Source organism: Oncorhynchus mykiss, chromosome 21, assembly GCF_057628025.1.
Source record: "Oncorhynchus mykiss isolate SJ-2025 chromosome 21, ASM5762802v1, whole genome shotgun sequence".
Classification (NCBI taxonomy): domain Eukaryota; kingdom Metazoa; phylum Chordata; class Actinopteri; order Salmoniformes; family Salmonidae; genus Oncorhynchus; species Oncorhynchus mykiss.
This window is the reverse complement of record NC_143042.1, coordinates 20,745,304-20,759,549: the sequence shown is the minus strand read 5'-3', so window position 1 is coordinate 20,759,549 and position 14,246 is coordinate 20,745,304. Positions and strand designations below refer to the sequence as shown.

General features: G+C 41.5%; 1 protein-coding gene across 1 annotated transcript; it reads left to right on the top strand.

Annotated features, from left to right (window-relative positions):
- Positions 1–1,668: 1,668 nt before the first annotated feature.
- Positions 1,669–14,151, top strand: LOC110500206 (synaptophysin-like protein 1). The gene is made up of 5 exons (XM_090214177.1): positions 1,669–2,439; positions 4,571–4,689; positions 6,330–6,534; positions 12,251–12,442; positions 12,679–14,151. Exons 1-5 carry the CDS (start codon positions 2,368–2,370, stop codon positions 12,817–12,819), a joined length of 729 nt encoding a protein of 242 aa, XP_090070303.1. The 5' UTR covers positions 1,669–2,367; the 3' UTR covers positions 12,820–14,151.
- The last annotated feature ends 95 nt before the right edge of the window (positions 14,152–14,246 follow it).

The following is a 14,246-nucleotide window of genomic DNA, read 5'->3' as shown; positions in this document are numbered from 1 at the left end:
CATAAACTAAACTGTTGTTCTGGTCTGTCCTCTCTCTCTCTCTCGAGGTAACCACAGATGGTATCTAGATGCATGGAATGGATAATTTGGCCGAGAACAGGGTGAACCTCACCCCCTCTAATCAGACATGCTGGAACCAACCCTATTAACTATGCCTATGTAACATGTTTATAACTAGTATATAAGGGATAACGGGACTGCCCCAAAGAAGAAAGCTCCTGATCGATATGTGTACTTGATGCATTTAGTTGGTTGGAACCTCTCCAGCACGCTGATAATAAAGAATGATTAATTTAAGATTGAATTTGAGTGTCCCTGTGTATAATTTCCACAACACTCCTCTGGGTACATTGACTTCAATACAAAAGATAGAAGTTCTGGTTCTCACCCCCGTTCTGGTTCTCATGGTTCTCACCATCCTTCCATAGACTTACACAGTAATTATGACAAATTCCGGAGGACCCTCTCCAGCCTATCAGAGCTCTTGCATCATGACATGTTGTCCACCCAATCAAAGGATCAGATAATTAATATAGTATTGAAAACATATGCTACAGCTAGCTAGCACTGCAGTGTATACAATGTGGAGAGTAGTTGACTTAAAGAGAGCAAGACAATAGCTGAACAGTTTTAAACAAATTAATTTCTTCCAAAATGAAGGAGAAGCAAGAGAGAATCTGACAGAGAGAATATCATTTTTTTTCAGTTTCACTTACTTAGCTAGCAAATGCAGCTAGCTAATTTAGCTTACTGTTTGCTAGCTGGATATGACTTTCCAACACAGCACTGGAACTCTTCCAAGTCAAGTTAAGCTTTCGGTATTACTCATTTATTGCCACCGGGCCCGCCGGTGTAACTGCTTACTGATGGTACGTCAACGTTACTGCATGATTGTAACATGTTTACTACCGCATTAGTTCTATTAGCTATGCTGATAATGACATTACTTTAGCTAATATGATGACAATGATGTAGGCTGTGTGTAGCGGTTTGGAAAGTTTTTTTCGCCTGGTCACATACAGCTGATGTGTTGTGCATTGAAGTTCACAAGGGAAGAGGTGAGAGGAGGAGAGCACTTAGGCGTGAGAAGGAATACAACATGACTGCTATGAAAGTGAACTGTGTTTACGTGTGGTCGGGTGTATTCATTCCGCCGATTCTGTTGAAAAAGTTAATTTAACAGAACAAATGGGGATACACATACCTGAATTTGTCCAATAAAAACTCTCCTCTGCAACTGTTGGACTAATGATAACACCCTATATCAGCTTGATGCAGTATTGAATGTCACTGTCTGTCCATGTGTCACTTGTCTGTCACCTCAAATGTGTCTCTTGACCTATGTGCACCTACAGTTGTAAACTTTCATTCATAGGCTAGGTTGTAGCAACCTCATGATGGGTATAGGGAAAATGTGAGTATCATGTAGTAGCCTAAACCTATCGCTGTTACATTGAACTGGGTGAATGGAATATGAATGAGTCATCCAATATGCTGTATTATAATTTTTTTTATTTAACTAGACAAGTCAGTTAAGAACAAATTCTTATTTACAATGATGGCCTACCCCGACTGGCAAAACCCTCCCCTAACCCGGACGACACTGGAAAAATTGTGCGCCACCCTATGGGGCTAAGGCTATACTCATGGAAAAAAAACTTCCTCCCTGATATTGAACAGTACTGACCGTTACTGTTACAATTGAGGTCAGAATTCACCGCTATAGACATATAGATGACTCTACCTGCTTCTTTTGAACTGCCCGATACCCCATATTATGTGAAGGAATTTAAAGAATTATCAGTTTGGTGATTTTCTTTTCAGTTGAATGCATTCAGCTGTACAACTGACTAGGTATCCCCCTTCCCTTTCCAAGAGTAGCAGAAACTTGCAACAAGAGACCGAAAGATTTTTCCAAACAGAGACCGAAGGTTCAGCAGCTTAGTGGGAAAGACAGACATAATTTTTACAGTCATCTGCAGGCTTACACAGTGTCCTTTGGGATAAGAAATTCGAGACGCGCAGTTGAGAGAACCGTTACTTTCCATCGTTAGTCTATCAGTTGTTTAATCATTTTAGGATTTGCTAAGTAGACCTAATCCTAATTTATTTAAACTGCAACTATCTACCGAGAGAGTAAAAATTACTCTGTAAAGGCAAACTTTGACCGTTTTTCATATTTTTTTCTACTGTAGCCTCCGGTATTTGCGTAGAAGGGAGAGGCATCACCAAAACGGAGCGCACAAAGCTTTGCCCGCAGTACCACGTCATTCTGTCAAACTTATTGAAACGTGTTTTGTTACTTTCTGGCAACATATACTTAATTTTCATTCAGATAATATTTAGATAGGTGGGGAGTCGGGGGAGATGATGACAGGATTTCGACTGAACTTGGCGCCTCTCAAGGAACCGCTGGGATTCATCAAATTTGTAGAATGGGTAAGTAGGCGACACTGTCCAGAATCCTACTGGAGAAAATCTGCAGCTCAACAGTTCTAATAGCGGAGGGAGTTTTCACTCTAGTTCGGGGCTGTGGCCTGAGAAAATAAAATAGAAAATACTGTATATCACGTTTTTTTGCACTTCAATCATGTTGCATGTTGGAGCAAACCACACAAGCTTTCATCAGTTATTTCTTAACTAATGTGTCACAGTTTTGTTTTATTTTGTCAGTCTCTTTTCTCCTGATTCTGCAATGACAAAATAATGATAGCCTACAGTATGACATTCATTCAACTCTCCATTTTAGCAAAGTCTGCGGTGGGAGGTGGCCGAGCTACATCTGTGTTTGTAAGACCATTAACATTAGACAACCCAAAAAACGGTATTCTCACATGTAGTGTCTGAACCTACAAACCCCGTACCAGTTTAAAAAATTAATGGAAGTTTGGAGGTCGTTTGGGGGTTAAATATGTGTCCAAAAACCTCATATTTCATAAGCTTTCTTAGGCTGTATCTCCTATATGTAGGACAGATACTTCAAAACCTTATTCCTTAAGATTTCTTTACTGTGTTTTTGCCTGGAATGTGTTATTCAATGCGTTTCTATGGGCTATAGTCGTAATGGTCAAATTGAATATTTTATCAAATCATTTTTTTATATTTATTTTATACCTACAGGGGTCCTAAAATTCTAAATCAAATAGCTAAATTATCCATGGTATGACCATCTTAAAACAATTCCATATGTTAGCTTAGTAAACCTCTCCCCAAGGCTTAGAGAGTTAATCAGAACTGAAAGATGTGATCCAGTTTTCAGGCCAGGGTTTCATTCCTTCCACTTTCGAAACCATGTTGTCCTCAGAATCCATGCTTTTGGAGAAAATGCATTAATCAAGTTTAACCGACATGTCTGTGTCACGTTCTGACCTTTATTTCCTTTGTTTTGTCATTATTTAGTATGGTCAGGGTGTGAGTTGGGGTGGGCAGTCTATGTTTGTTTTTCTATGTTTTGGGTATTTCTATGTTTCGGCCTAGTATGGTTCTCAATCAGAGACAGGTGTCATTAGTTGTCTCTGATTGAGAATCATACTTAGGTAGCCTGGGTTTCACTGTGTGTTTGTGGGTGATTGTTCCTGTCTCTGTGTTTTGCACCAGATAGGGCTGTTTTTGGTTTTCCACGTTTATTGTTTTGAAGTGTTCGTGTTTACCTTTTTTTATTAAACATGAATCAATATAACCACGCTGCGTTTTGGTCCGCCTCTCCTTCACCACAAGAAAACCGTTAGTCTGCATAACTCAGTCAAATGAATCCTGTGTAGCTATGCAGGAGGAAATTAGGTTAAACATTTAGCTCTTCTCTCTCTCTCTCTCTCTCTCACTGTGCAAATCCTTCAAGATACAGGCTGCAGGCCAGACAGGCAGCAACACCCCAGTCATCTGACCATAGACTTCTACACAACAGGCTATTGTCTCTGTCTGTGCATTTGCAGTGCTTACTAGATATTAATTGCTGTGAGATGGCACACATTTCTACAATGAGGTAGTCAGTCAACAAGAAGTTGTCACACTGTGAAATAAAAACATCTGCAGAAGGGCGAGAAAGAATGGAGGCACAGTCACAAAGTAAGATTAAGTTCACCCTAGACACTGATCTCAGGTCAGTTGTGTGTTTCTTTGTCCTATTAGTTCCTATTAGAAAGGGTAAAGCTGTTCCTAGCTCTGGGCTTAGGGGCAACTTGTACCCGAAACTGATTCATTCTGAAGGTGCAGTGTATTATTACACTCTAACTCCCTCTAGCCTACATCTAGAGAGAGAGAGTATCAACAGAGAACAACATAGTTTGCAGCAGAGAGAACGAAAAGAGGATCAGAACAGATCTTTATATAGACCGTTAGATCCTTCTTGTTCTTGGCAAGCTTACTGTTTGTCGGGTGTGATGCTGCATGCGTGCTATTCAATTCTTTCATTCCGTTTATCAAAACACCCCCCCCTGAGCTGGTCTACTACAGTATCTTACAGTATGTCCCCAGTGTAAGCAATGTTTCTCCATTCTCCCTGCTCAGCTAAAACAGTTGACCTGATATCTCTCTTTCTCTCAATCACTCTTTCTTTCTCTGTTTTAAACAGCTGACAGCCATCTTTGCGTTTGGGAGCTGTGGGGGGTATTCTGGCACGAATATCGTGTCCCTCTTCTGCGGTGAAGGAAGGAACGAGACGCTGAATGTTACTTTTAGCTATCCCTTCAGGTGGGTGTCAGTCAGTCCTCTCTCTCTGTGTGTTACTGTGGTTGATACCCCATACAACTATTAGACCCTGCACAAAAAAAAAAAACTTTTTCATCTGTAGGAGGATGTTCATGGTGGAGGAAACAACTTGACCCCATGACCTCAACTGATCATTTCCTCCATTAAACTGAATGAGTATTTTCTTGTGCAGTGTAAGGACTGGGGTTTATTCCAGGTGTAGTATGACACAAACAGGAAGTGACCTGTACAGTGAAGATGTATCAGGTTAAACTAGATGACACAAAGGATACTTTTTAATTGTCAATCCGAAAGATTTGCAGCTGAAATTTTGACAATATAAAGTCTCCATTCTATCCTCTTGTTATTGTCATTATATATCCCCTGGGAATAAGTAACCTGATCAAAAATATAAATGCAACACGTCAAGTGTTGGTCCCATGTTTCATGAGCTGAAATAAAAGATCCCAGAAATGTTCTATATGCACAAAAAGCTTATTTCTCTCAAAGTTTGTGCACAAATTTGTTTGCATCCCTGTTAGTGAACATTTCTCATTTTCCAAGATAATCCACACCTGACAGTTGTTGCATATCAAGAAACTGATTAAACAGCATGATAATTACACAGGTGCACCTTGTGCTGGGGACAATAAAAGGCCACTCTAAAATGTGCAGTTATGTCACACAACACAATGCCACAGATGTCTCATGTTTTGAGGGAGCGTGCAATTGGCATACTGACTGCAGACTGTCCAACAGTGCTATTGCCAGAGAATTGAATGTTGATTTCTCTATCATAAGCCGCCTCCAACGTCATGTTATAGAATTTGACAGTACGTCCAACCAGCCTCACAACTGCAGACCACATGTATGGCATTGTATGGGCGAGCGGTTTGCTGATGTCAACATTGTGAACAGGGTGCCCCATGGTGGCGGCGGAGTTATTGTATGGTCAGGCATAAGCTACGGACAACGAACACAATTGCATTTATCGATGGCATTTTGAATGCACAGAGATCCGTGACAAGATCCTGAGGCCCATTGTCGTGCCATTCATCCGTCGCCATCACCTCATATTTCAGCAGTATAATGCACCGCCCCATTTCACAAGCATCTGTACAGAAGTTGAAAATGTCCCAGTTCTTCCATGGCCTGTATACTCACCAGACATGTCACCCATTGAGCATGTTTGGGATGCTCTGGATTGACGTGTACGACAGCGTGTTCCAGTTTCCGCCATATCCAGCAACTTTCCACTGCCATTGAAGAGGAGTGGGACAACAATCATCAGCCTGCGAAAGAGATGTGTCGCGCTGCATGAGGCAAATGGTGGTCACACCAGATACTGACTGGTTTTCTGATCCACGCCCATACCTTTTTTTTTTAAAGGTATCTGTGACCAACAGATGCATATCTGTATTCTCAGTCATGTGAAATCCATAGATTAGGGCCTAATTAATTTATTTCAATTGACTGATTTCCTTATGAACTGTAACTCAGTCAAATCTTTGAAATTTTTGCATGTTGCGTTTATATTTTTGTTCAGTATATTTACAGTGTGACACTGATCTCTTACAGAAATACCCTGGATAACTCTTGTTATATCACGTACACTGAAGTATAAAGCTGTGTTGTGTCCCCAGGTTAAACCTGGTTGCTCTACTGGAGGCCAACACCACTCTGTGTAACCACTCCGTGCCCGTCACCCACCTGGTGGGAGACTCCGCCTCCTCGGCCCAGTTCTTTGTGGGTGTGGCCATCATCTGTTTCCTGTACTCTATAGTGGCGTTGCTCGTCTACCTGGGCTACATGCACATGTACATCGACTCTGACTTCGGCCCTATGTTTGTGAGTACTGGGAAAGTAAAAGGACAAAACCTAGATTGAAATCCCCATATGTGACTTGACATTAATATGATTGATGTGATTTGATTTTGATTGAAATTATTTATTTAAGTGTAATACACCTACTTGTGCCCAGCCCACATGGGCTTACAAGACACTACTAAACATAGTACCATTTTACTTGTACTCAAAACAAAATAACATTTGACAAATTATACACATACAATAACAAGTACAGCTACCATCTAGCCACACTACACAAACGGTACATTTCTCCTTCTCCTCTAGGCATTGTGAACAAACTGAGAAATCTCAAACACACCCTGTCTGAAACAAAATTCAAGCCTCTGCTTGTCCCGTAACCAGAATACTTCAGGGTAATCATCAAAATGTTTACAAAAAATAACATCTCAGATCATCAAAGAACATCTGAGATCATTATACAGAGGGCAATAAAACACTAAATGGATTTTGTTTTCGATTTTCCCAAGATCACACATTAGGAAAATTCTCTTTTCTTCAGGCAATCTGTTAAGTCTGCCTGTCTCTATAGCCAGAGGGAGGGTGCGGGATCTGACTTGTGCACAAACTGACCTTTGGCTTCTTGCTAGGTTCAGGTGGACATATGGTTCAGGGGTGTAGTTCTCTTTGATGAGAGTTTACGTTCTAAGCAGGGGTTGGAATCAAAATGAACAGAACCTTTATTATTTTTTGTTCAGTTCCACTGTTCCGACCAGCAAAATACATTATTGATTTCTTCCTAGTCTCATTCTTGCTGACATCAAAAGTAAAAAAAAAAATATTAATAGGAGACCGAATGCGATCGGAACACCGTCTAATTGGCCTCCATTTAACTCTTACAGAATTCCACGTAGACGGGGATATTGGAAATGTAATCAAAACCTATTGAAAGACAATTTGTTCTTGACTAAAACAAAATAATTCATAATTTACTTTTTTTTGCACAACATAGTTACAGCAGATCCCCTTATTGTATGCAACACTACTATAGAGGCACAAAATAGGTTAGAGGAAAAACGAAAAGAAATGGAGGTACTTATTCAAGAACGATCAAGTGTATTATATTACAAAAATAAATCGAATTGGATGGGAAATGGTGAAAAATGCACAACATTTTTCTTGACTCTTCAACAGGAATTCTACCAAAAATAATTTACAGAAACTCGTTACAAATGATGGAGTTATCCATGATTCACCAAATTATATTTTGAAAGAAGAAGCTAAATATTTTATGCATATGTTTTCTTTTGTATCCTCCATTTCCACTGCATGATGTTAACTGTAAGGATTTCTTTCCTAATAATACTAATAATACTAATAATGTAAAATTAACACATTTACAGAAAGACCTGTGTGAAGGCCAACTTACAGAAGAGGACATTTTGAGGAAATAAAATATTTTCAGTCTGGAAAAACACCAGGGCTTGACAGTATACCAGTAGAAGTATATCATACCTTTTTGATGTACTCAAATATCCATTATTAGCATGTTTTAATTACTCTAATACAAATGGTAGACTTTCAGGTACTCAACAGGAAGGTCTGATTTCATAACTTCTAAAACAGGACCCACATGGTAAGTATAAAGATCCAGTCCATTTAAGAAACTGGAGGCCTCTAACACTTCAATGTTGTGATGTGAAAATCCTGGTGAAATGCGTATCACATAGAATATAAAAGGTTTTACCAGATATTGTTCATCCTGATCAGACAGGTTTTTTACATTGACGATATATTGAAGGTAATATACGACAATTACTTGAAACAATTGAACATTATGAAACATCGAAGATACCAGGCCTGGTCTTCATAGCATATTTTGAAAAGGCGTTTGATAAAGTAAGACTAGAATTTCTATATAAATGCCTTCATTACTTTAATTTTGACGAATCTCTTATACAATTGGTTAAAGTTATGTACAGCAACCCCAGATGTAAAATAGTAAATAATGGATACTTCTCAGAAAGTATTGAGCTTTTAAGAGGAGTAAAGCAAGGCTGTCCGTTGTCTCCATATCTATTTATTATGGCCATTGAAATGCTAGCTATTAAAATTAGATCCAACAAGAACATGGGTTAGAAATCCTGGGGATGAAAACAAAAGTGTCAATGTATGTCGATGACTCTGGTTTTTTTCTTAAGTCCACAATCTGGATCCCTGCACAGTCTCATTGAAGATCTTGATCACTTTTCTAGCTTCTCTGGATTAAAACCTAATTATGACAAGTGTACCATATGTATGTATTGGATCGTTAAAAAATACAGTGTTTACACTACCTTGTAGTTTACCAATAAAATGGGTGGATGGTGAAGTAGACATGCCTGGTATTCAAATCTAAAAAAATATAAATGAATTTACCACAAATAATTTCAATAGAAAGTTAGCAAAAATAGATAAGATTCTGCAACTATGGAGAGGTAAATAGTTGTCTATTTATGGAAAAATCACATTGATTAACTCTTTGGTCCTATCAAAGTTTACTTACTTACTAATGGCATTGCCTACTCCAGATGACTCCGTTTTTTAAATCGTATGAGCAAAAAATATTTCATTTTATTTGGAATGCTAAGCCAGAGAAAATGATAAAATATTAAAGCTTTAAACCTCTCACTAAAAGCTCACCTCATACATAAATTATACTTAAACCCAAAATGGTTCTCCGGTAGATCATTAAAGAAAGGCTCATCCTTTGTTCAAAAATGGCCTTTTTGCCTTCATACAAATTACAACTTCTCATATCCGACTGATTTTGTTTAAAGTATCGCCCTTTCTTAAACACGCCAAACAAAGCTGGTTACAATTTCAGTTTTATCCTCCAGAAAAGATAGAAAAAATATTACAACAAATGTTATGGTTAAACTCAAATATACTGATTAATAAAAAAAACATTCTTAATGGATTTTTAAAATATTTGTAATTATATTTGTTAGTGATAATATGAATAGGAACTTAGGCGGTATATGCAGTTACTGAAAATATATGGGAATATCTGTTCAATCAAAATGTACAACCAACTGATTGCTGTCACGCCCTGGCCATAGAGAGGCTTTTATTTTCTATTTTGTCTATTCCAGGGAGTGACTGTGGGCATTCTAGTTTCTTTATTTCTATGTTTTCTATTTCTTTGTTTTTTGCCGAGTGTGGTTCTCAATCAGAGGCATACAGAATCATACTTAGGCAGCCTTTTTCCCTCCTGTGTTTTGCGGGTAGTTATTTTCTGTATAGTTTATCAGCCTTACAGAGCTGTTCGTTTTTTCACTTTGTTATTTTGTTTGAGTGTTTTTTGATCAATAAAAATCATGAACACTTCCCACGCTGCGCTTTGGTCCGATCCTCATTCTGACGAGAGACGTAACAGAACTAGCCACCACCAAAGGACCAAGCAGCTTGGCCAGGAGGAGCAGGGATCCTTGAACCGGGAGAAGAGTGAGTGGAGGACCTCATGGACATGGGAGGAGGTTATGGCAGGGGACAAGACCCTGCCATGGAAACAGGAGGAAACAGCAAGGGAGGAGCGGCAGCGATACCAGGGGTCACGGCAACAAGGCAAGCACGAGAGGCAGCCCCAAAAATGTTTTTTGGAGGGGGGCACACGGGGAGAGTGGCAGAGTCAGGGTTCAGACCTGAGCCAACTCCTCGTGCTTACCGTGGGGAGCGAGTGACCGGTCAAGCACCATGCTATCCGGGTCTGCGCACCATGCCTTCAGTGCGCATCCACAGCCCGGTGCGCTCTATGCAAGTTCCCCACAGTGGCCGTGCTAGAGTGGGCATTCAGCCAGGACGGATTGTGCCGGCTCAGCGTTCCTGGCCTCCGGTGCGTCTCTTCGGCCCAGGTTATCCTGCACCAGCTCTACACACGGTGTCCCCGGTTCGCCAGCAAAGCCCAGTGCGGCCTGTTCCAGCTCCCCACACTTGCCGGGCTAAGGGGGGTATCCAGCCAGGACGAGTTATGCAAGCTCTGCGCTCCAGACCTCCAGTGTGCCTCCACGGTCCAGTGTGTCCTGTGCTGGCTCTACGCACTATGCCTACAGTGCGCCGTCATAGCCCAGTGCATCTTGTGCCAGCTCTCCACACTCACCGAGCTGGAGTGAGTATCCAGCCAGGACGTGTGAGCTCCACTCACTAGGCTGCCAGTACGTCTCCTCAGTCCGGTGGGACCTGTTCCGGCTCCATGTTCGAAGCCTCCAGTGATGATCCATGGCACGAAGCCTCCATTGATGATCCATGGCACGAAGCCTCCAGTGACGATCCATTGCACAAAGCCTCCAGTGATGATCCATGACACAAAGCCTCCAGTGATGATCCATGGCACAGACCCTCCAGGGATGATCCATGGCCCGGAGCCTGCAGTGAGCCTGCAGTGAGGATCCATGGCACGAAGCCTCCAGCATTGATCCGCGGTCCGGAGCCTCCAGCGACGGTCCCCGGTCCGGAGCCTGCAGCAATGGTCCCCGGTCCGGAGCCTGCAGCGAGGGTCTCCGGTCTGGAGCCTCCGGCGATGATCGGTGGTCTGGTTCCGTCGGCGATGATCTGCTGCCCAGTTCCTCCAGTGAAGGCCCATGCACCAGGGCCACCACCAAAGCGAAGGGATCTGCGGGTGAAGGGGGGTCTACGTCCCGCACCGGAGCCGCCGCCGTGAAGAGATGCCCACCCGGACCATCCTCTTTAGAGTCAGGTTTTGCGGCCGCAGTCCGCACCTTCACACTTATTTTCCACCATAATTTGCAAATAGATTCATTAAAAATCCTACAATGTGATTTTCTGGATTTTTTTTCTCATTTTGTCTGTCATAGTTGAAGTGTACCTATGATGAAAATTACAGGCCTCTCTCATCTTTTTAAGTGGGAGAACTTGCACAATTGGTGGCTGACTAAATACTTTTTTGCCCCACTATATATTTAGCTTGACATTAAATTAATTCACCAACAAATAGAACAGCTTGCTATGGAGTGGGCAATCTACAGTATGTACATGCATTGAACAGACAAGTGTATTGTAGGGTGCGAGATGTGACTGAAACACCAGTCTCAATGTCAACAGTGAAGAGGCGAACCCTGGATGCTGGCCTTCTAGACAGAGTTCCTCTATCCCAGTGTGTGTGTTATTTTGCCCATCTTAATCTTTTATTTTTATTGGCCAGTCTGAGACTGGTGTTTTGCAGGTACTATTTAATGAAGCTGCCAGTTGAGGACTTGTGAGGTGTCTGTTTCTCAAACTAGACACTCTAATGTACTTGTCCTGTTGCTCAATTTTGCACCGGGGCCTCCCACTCCTCTTTCAATTCTGTCTCGAGATAGTTTGAGCTGTTCTGTGAAGGGAGTAGTTGACATCATAAGTCTTGTGCAACACATAATTTCTCAGCGTTCTGAGATTTATGATTTTGTTGTACATCGTCTCTGTCCAAAAAAACGCAATAAATAAATAGGCCTACATGTTTTAAGCCAATGTCTTGAGTTATTCATGCATATCTTCCAGTAGGATGTGAACAATTTATTTGGCATGGTCCTACAACTGTTTTTTTTCTGTCTTTTGATTACTCCTCTGGTCATTGTCACGCCAACCAAGACATCACACATAGATCAGGCTACAATTGTATGGACTTCCTTATCCATTTTAAACCTTGCTGAAACAAAGTGGTTCCAACGAGGTCAAAGTAAGTGATGATGACTTCGGTTCCCTCTTCCCTCTCTTCCCCCAGGATTTTGGTCTGACGGCAGCGATTGCCTTCCTGTGGCTAGTGTGTTCCTCAGCATGGGCCAAGGGGCTGCAGAACGTGAAGGATGCCACCGGGACAGCGGGCATCACCTCCACACTGGCACTCTGCAAGGAGAGCGATGTGGCCTGCGAGGTCACTGACTTTGCCAACATGCGCACCCTCAATGTCTCTGTGGTGAGTAACTCAACCGTTCTTTTATCTTCTTACAGATGATGCTTGTTAATGAGAATGTATCAAGTTCACATTCACTTGAATTACATGAAAATTACATAGATAAAAAAGAGATAAAATGTAACATTTTCCTTTAGTTTTTCTACACATCCAACAGAAATACTGTGTTTGTCATGCTCACTTATGTTTGACCATATGGTCTCACTCTGACTAAAGTGATCTCTGCCTCTCTCCTCTAGGTGTTTGGGTACCTGAATATGATCGTGTGGGCGGGCAACGCCTGGTTTGTGTACAAGGAGACCCGCTGGCATTCTCAGAAGTACACTGCCCAGCATGGGGCTGGGGCCGGGCGTGGTCAACAAGTCCCTGCTGCTATCTAATACTCTACTGCACTTCCAATGCACAAAATAGCCCTGACACACCCTAAGTACTCCTGTAGATCGGAGAGGATTGGATAGATACACTATAAGCTTTATGGTAATAGGCAGCTTCATCTTGCCTGCTGATTGTCTGGGTGGAAATGGGCCATATCTATACTGTGCCTTAATTATCAATATCTATGCTTTGTCAAATATATCTGTGCCTTCAATACCTATCCCAGTATTGGCCCATGCCTTTATGTGCCTTAGCATGCCAATGCTTTCTCTCCTCGTGCCTTCTCTAACCTCTAAACCGGTGCCTTCTCTTACCAGTAAACCCCACGAAGCCCTGGTACGTTCTCCTAAGCTGTTGTGTTGACAGCCTTTGTGCACTTTGACCTGCAACTATCTTTGTGCTGGGCATTTCTGCCAAACCCTAATCTGGGATAGTTCAGATTCTTAAACAATGCGTCCTTTCACCTCCCGGCCTAGAACTTGCCTCTTTTTTCCAAGTGTAGCAGTCTTGCTTCCGTCCCTCTCCTTGTCCCAACCTGGGCTCGAACCCGGGACCCTCTGAACACATCAACAACTGCCTCCCACGAAGCATCATTACCTATCGCTCCACAAAAGCTGAGGCCCTTGCAGAGCAAGGGAAACAACTACTCCAATGTCTCAGAGCGAGTGACGTCAACAATTGAAACGCTACTAGCGCGCGCCGCTAACTAGCTAGCCATTTTGCACAGGGATGCATGTGTCCCTGACTGTCCCGCTGGCCTTGTGCTTTCTTAAATGTAAAAATGTTTTAAACCATTTTTACGTTTGTTTCATTTGAAACTTAAGTAGAACTTTCCGATCTTGTATCTTTCAATGTCATCTTCTGTTGAGAAGACCGATGTTTAAATATGTTCTTTAGTCTGCCATGTTTTTTCTACTTTGTATTATGCTGTTTGTTGAACCTCAGCCACTAAGAAATTGTGCACTGTCTGTGCATGTGCTGGCTTTATGTTTTGAAATCTCCTGTTTTTTTGATGATTGCTTAAACAATGTTTTCAATGATTATTTCTTGTCATTACCTTTGCATTTCTGATCTATTTTATGTTATTACCTTTGATATAATTAAAGTGTAACTTGAAGTGCTTGTGTATGTATGGAAGGCCAATGTTGAGTGTATGTGTGTTTGTAATGTCTGGTATACTGGTTATGCCGCTGTCTTCCTCTTGTAATCATTAGACCAACTTTAGCTTTACGGAGGACTTGTATGCCTCTGCCCTGTTCTGGAGAGAGACAGAGCTGTCCTTTCCACAATATGCAAATAATGTCTTCTTTCTTTTTGAATAAAAACCAATGAATTTCCTACAGTCTGTTTCCTTTTATCATATAAAAGTAGATTTGTCCCTTTCTCTCTCTGGTAATATTTACTTAATTGACAAGCCATACTGGGGAGGTTG

What these genes read in the sequence shown, in the direction of transcription:
- LOC110500206 (XM_090214177.1), top strand. Translation starts at nt 2,368, where the DNA reads ATGATGACAGGATTTCGACTGAACTTGGCGCCTCTCAAGGAACCGCTG. An exon ending in TCATCAAATTTGTAGAATGG is followed by an intron (nt 2,440 to 4,570) that starts GTAAGTAGGCGA and finishes TGTTTTAAACAG; the next exon opens with CTGACAGCCATCTTTGCGTT. An exon ending in ACTTTTAGCTATCCCTTCAG is followed by an intron (nt 4,690 to 6,329) that starts GTGGGTGTCAGT and finishes TTGTGTCCCCAG; the next exon opens with GTTAAACCTGGTTGCTCTAC.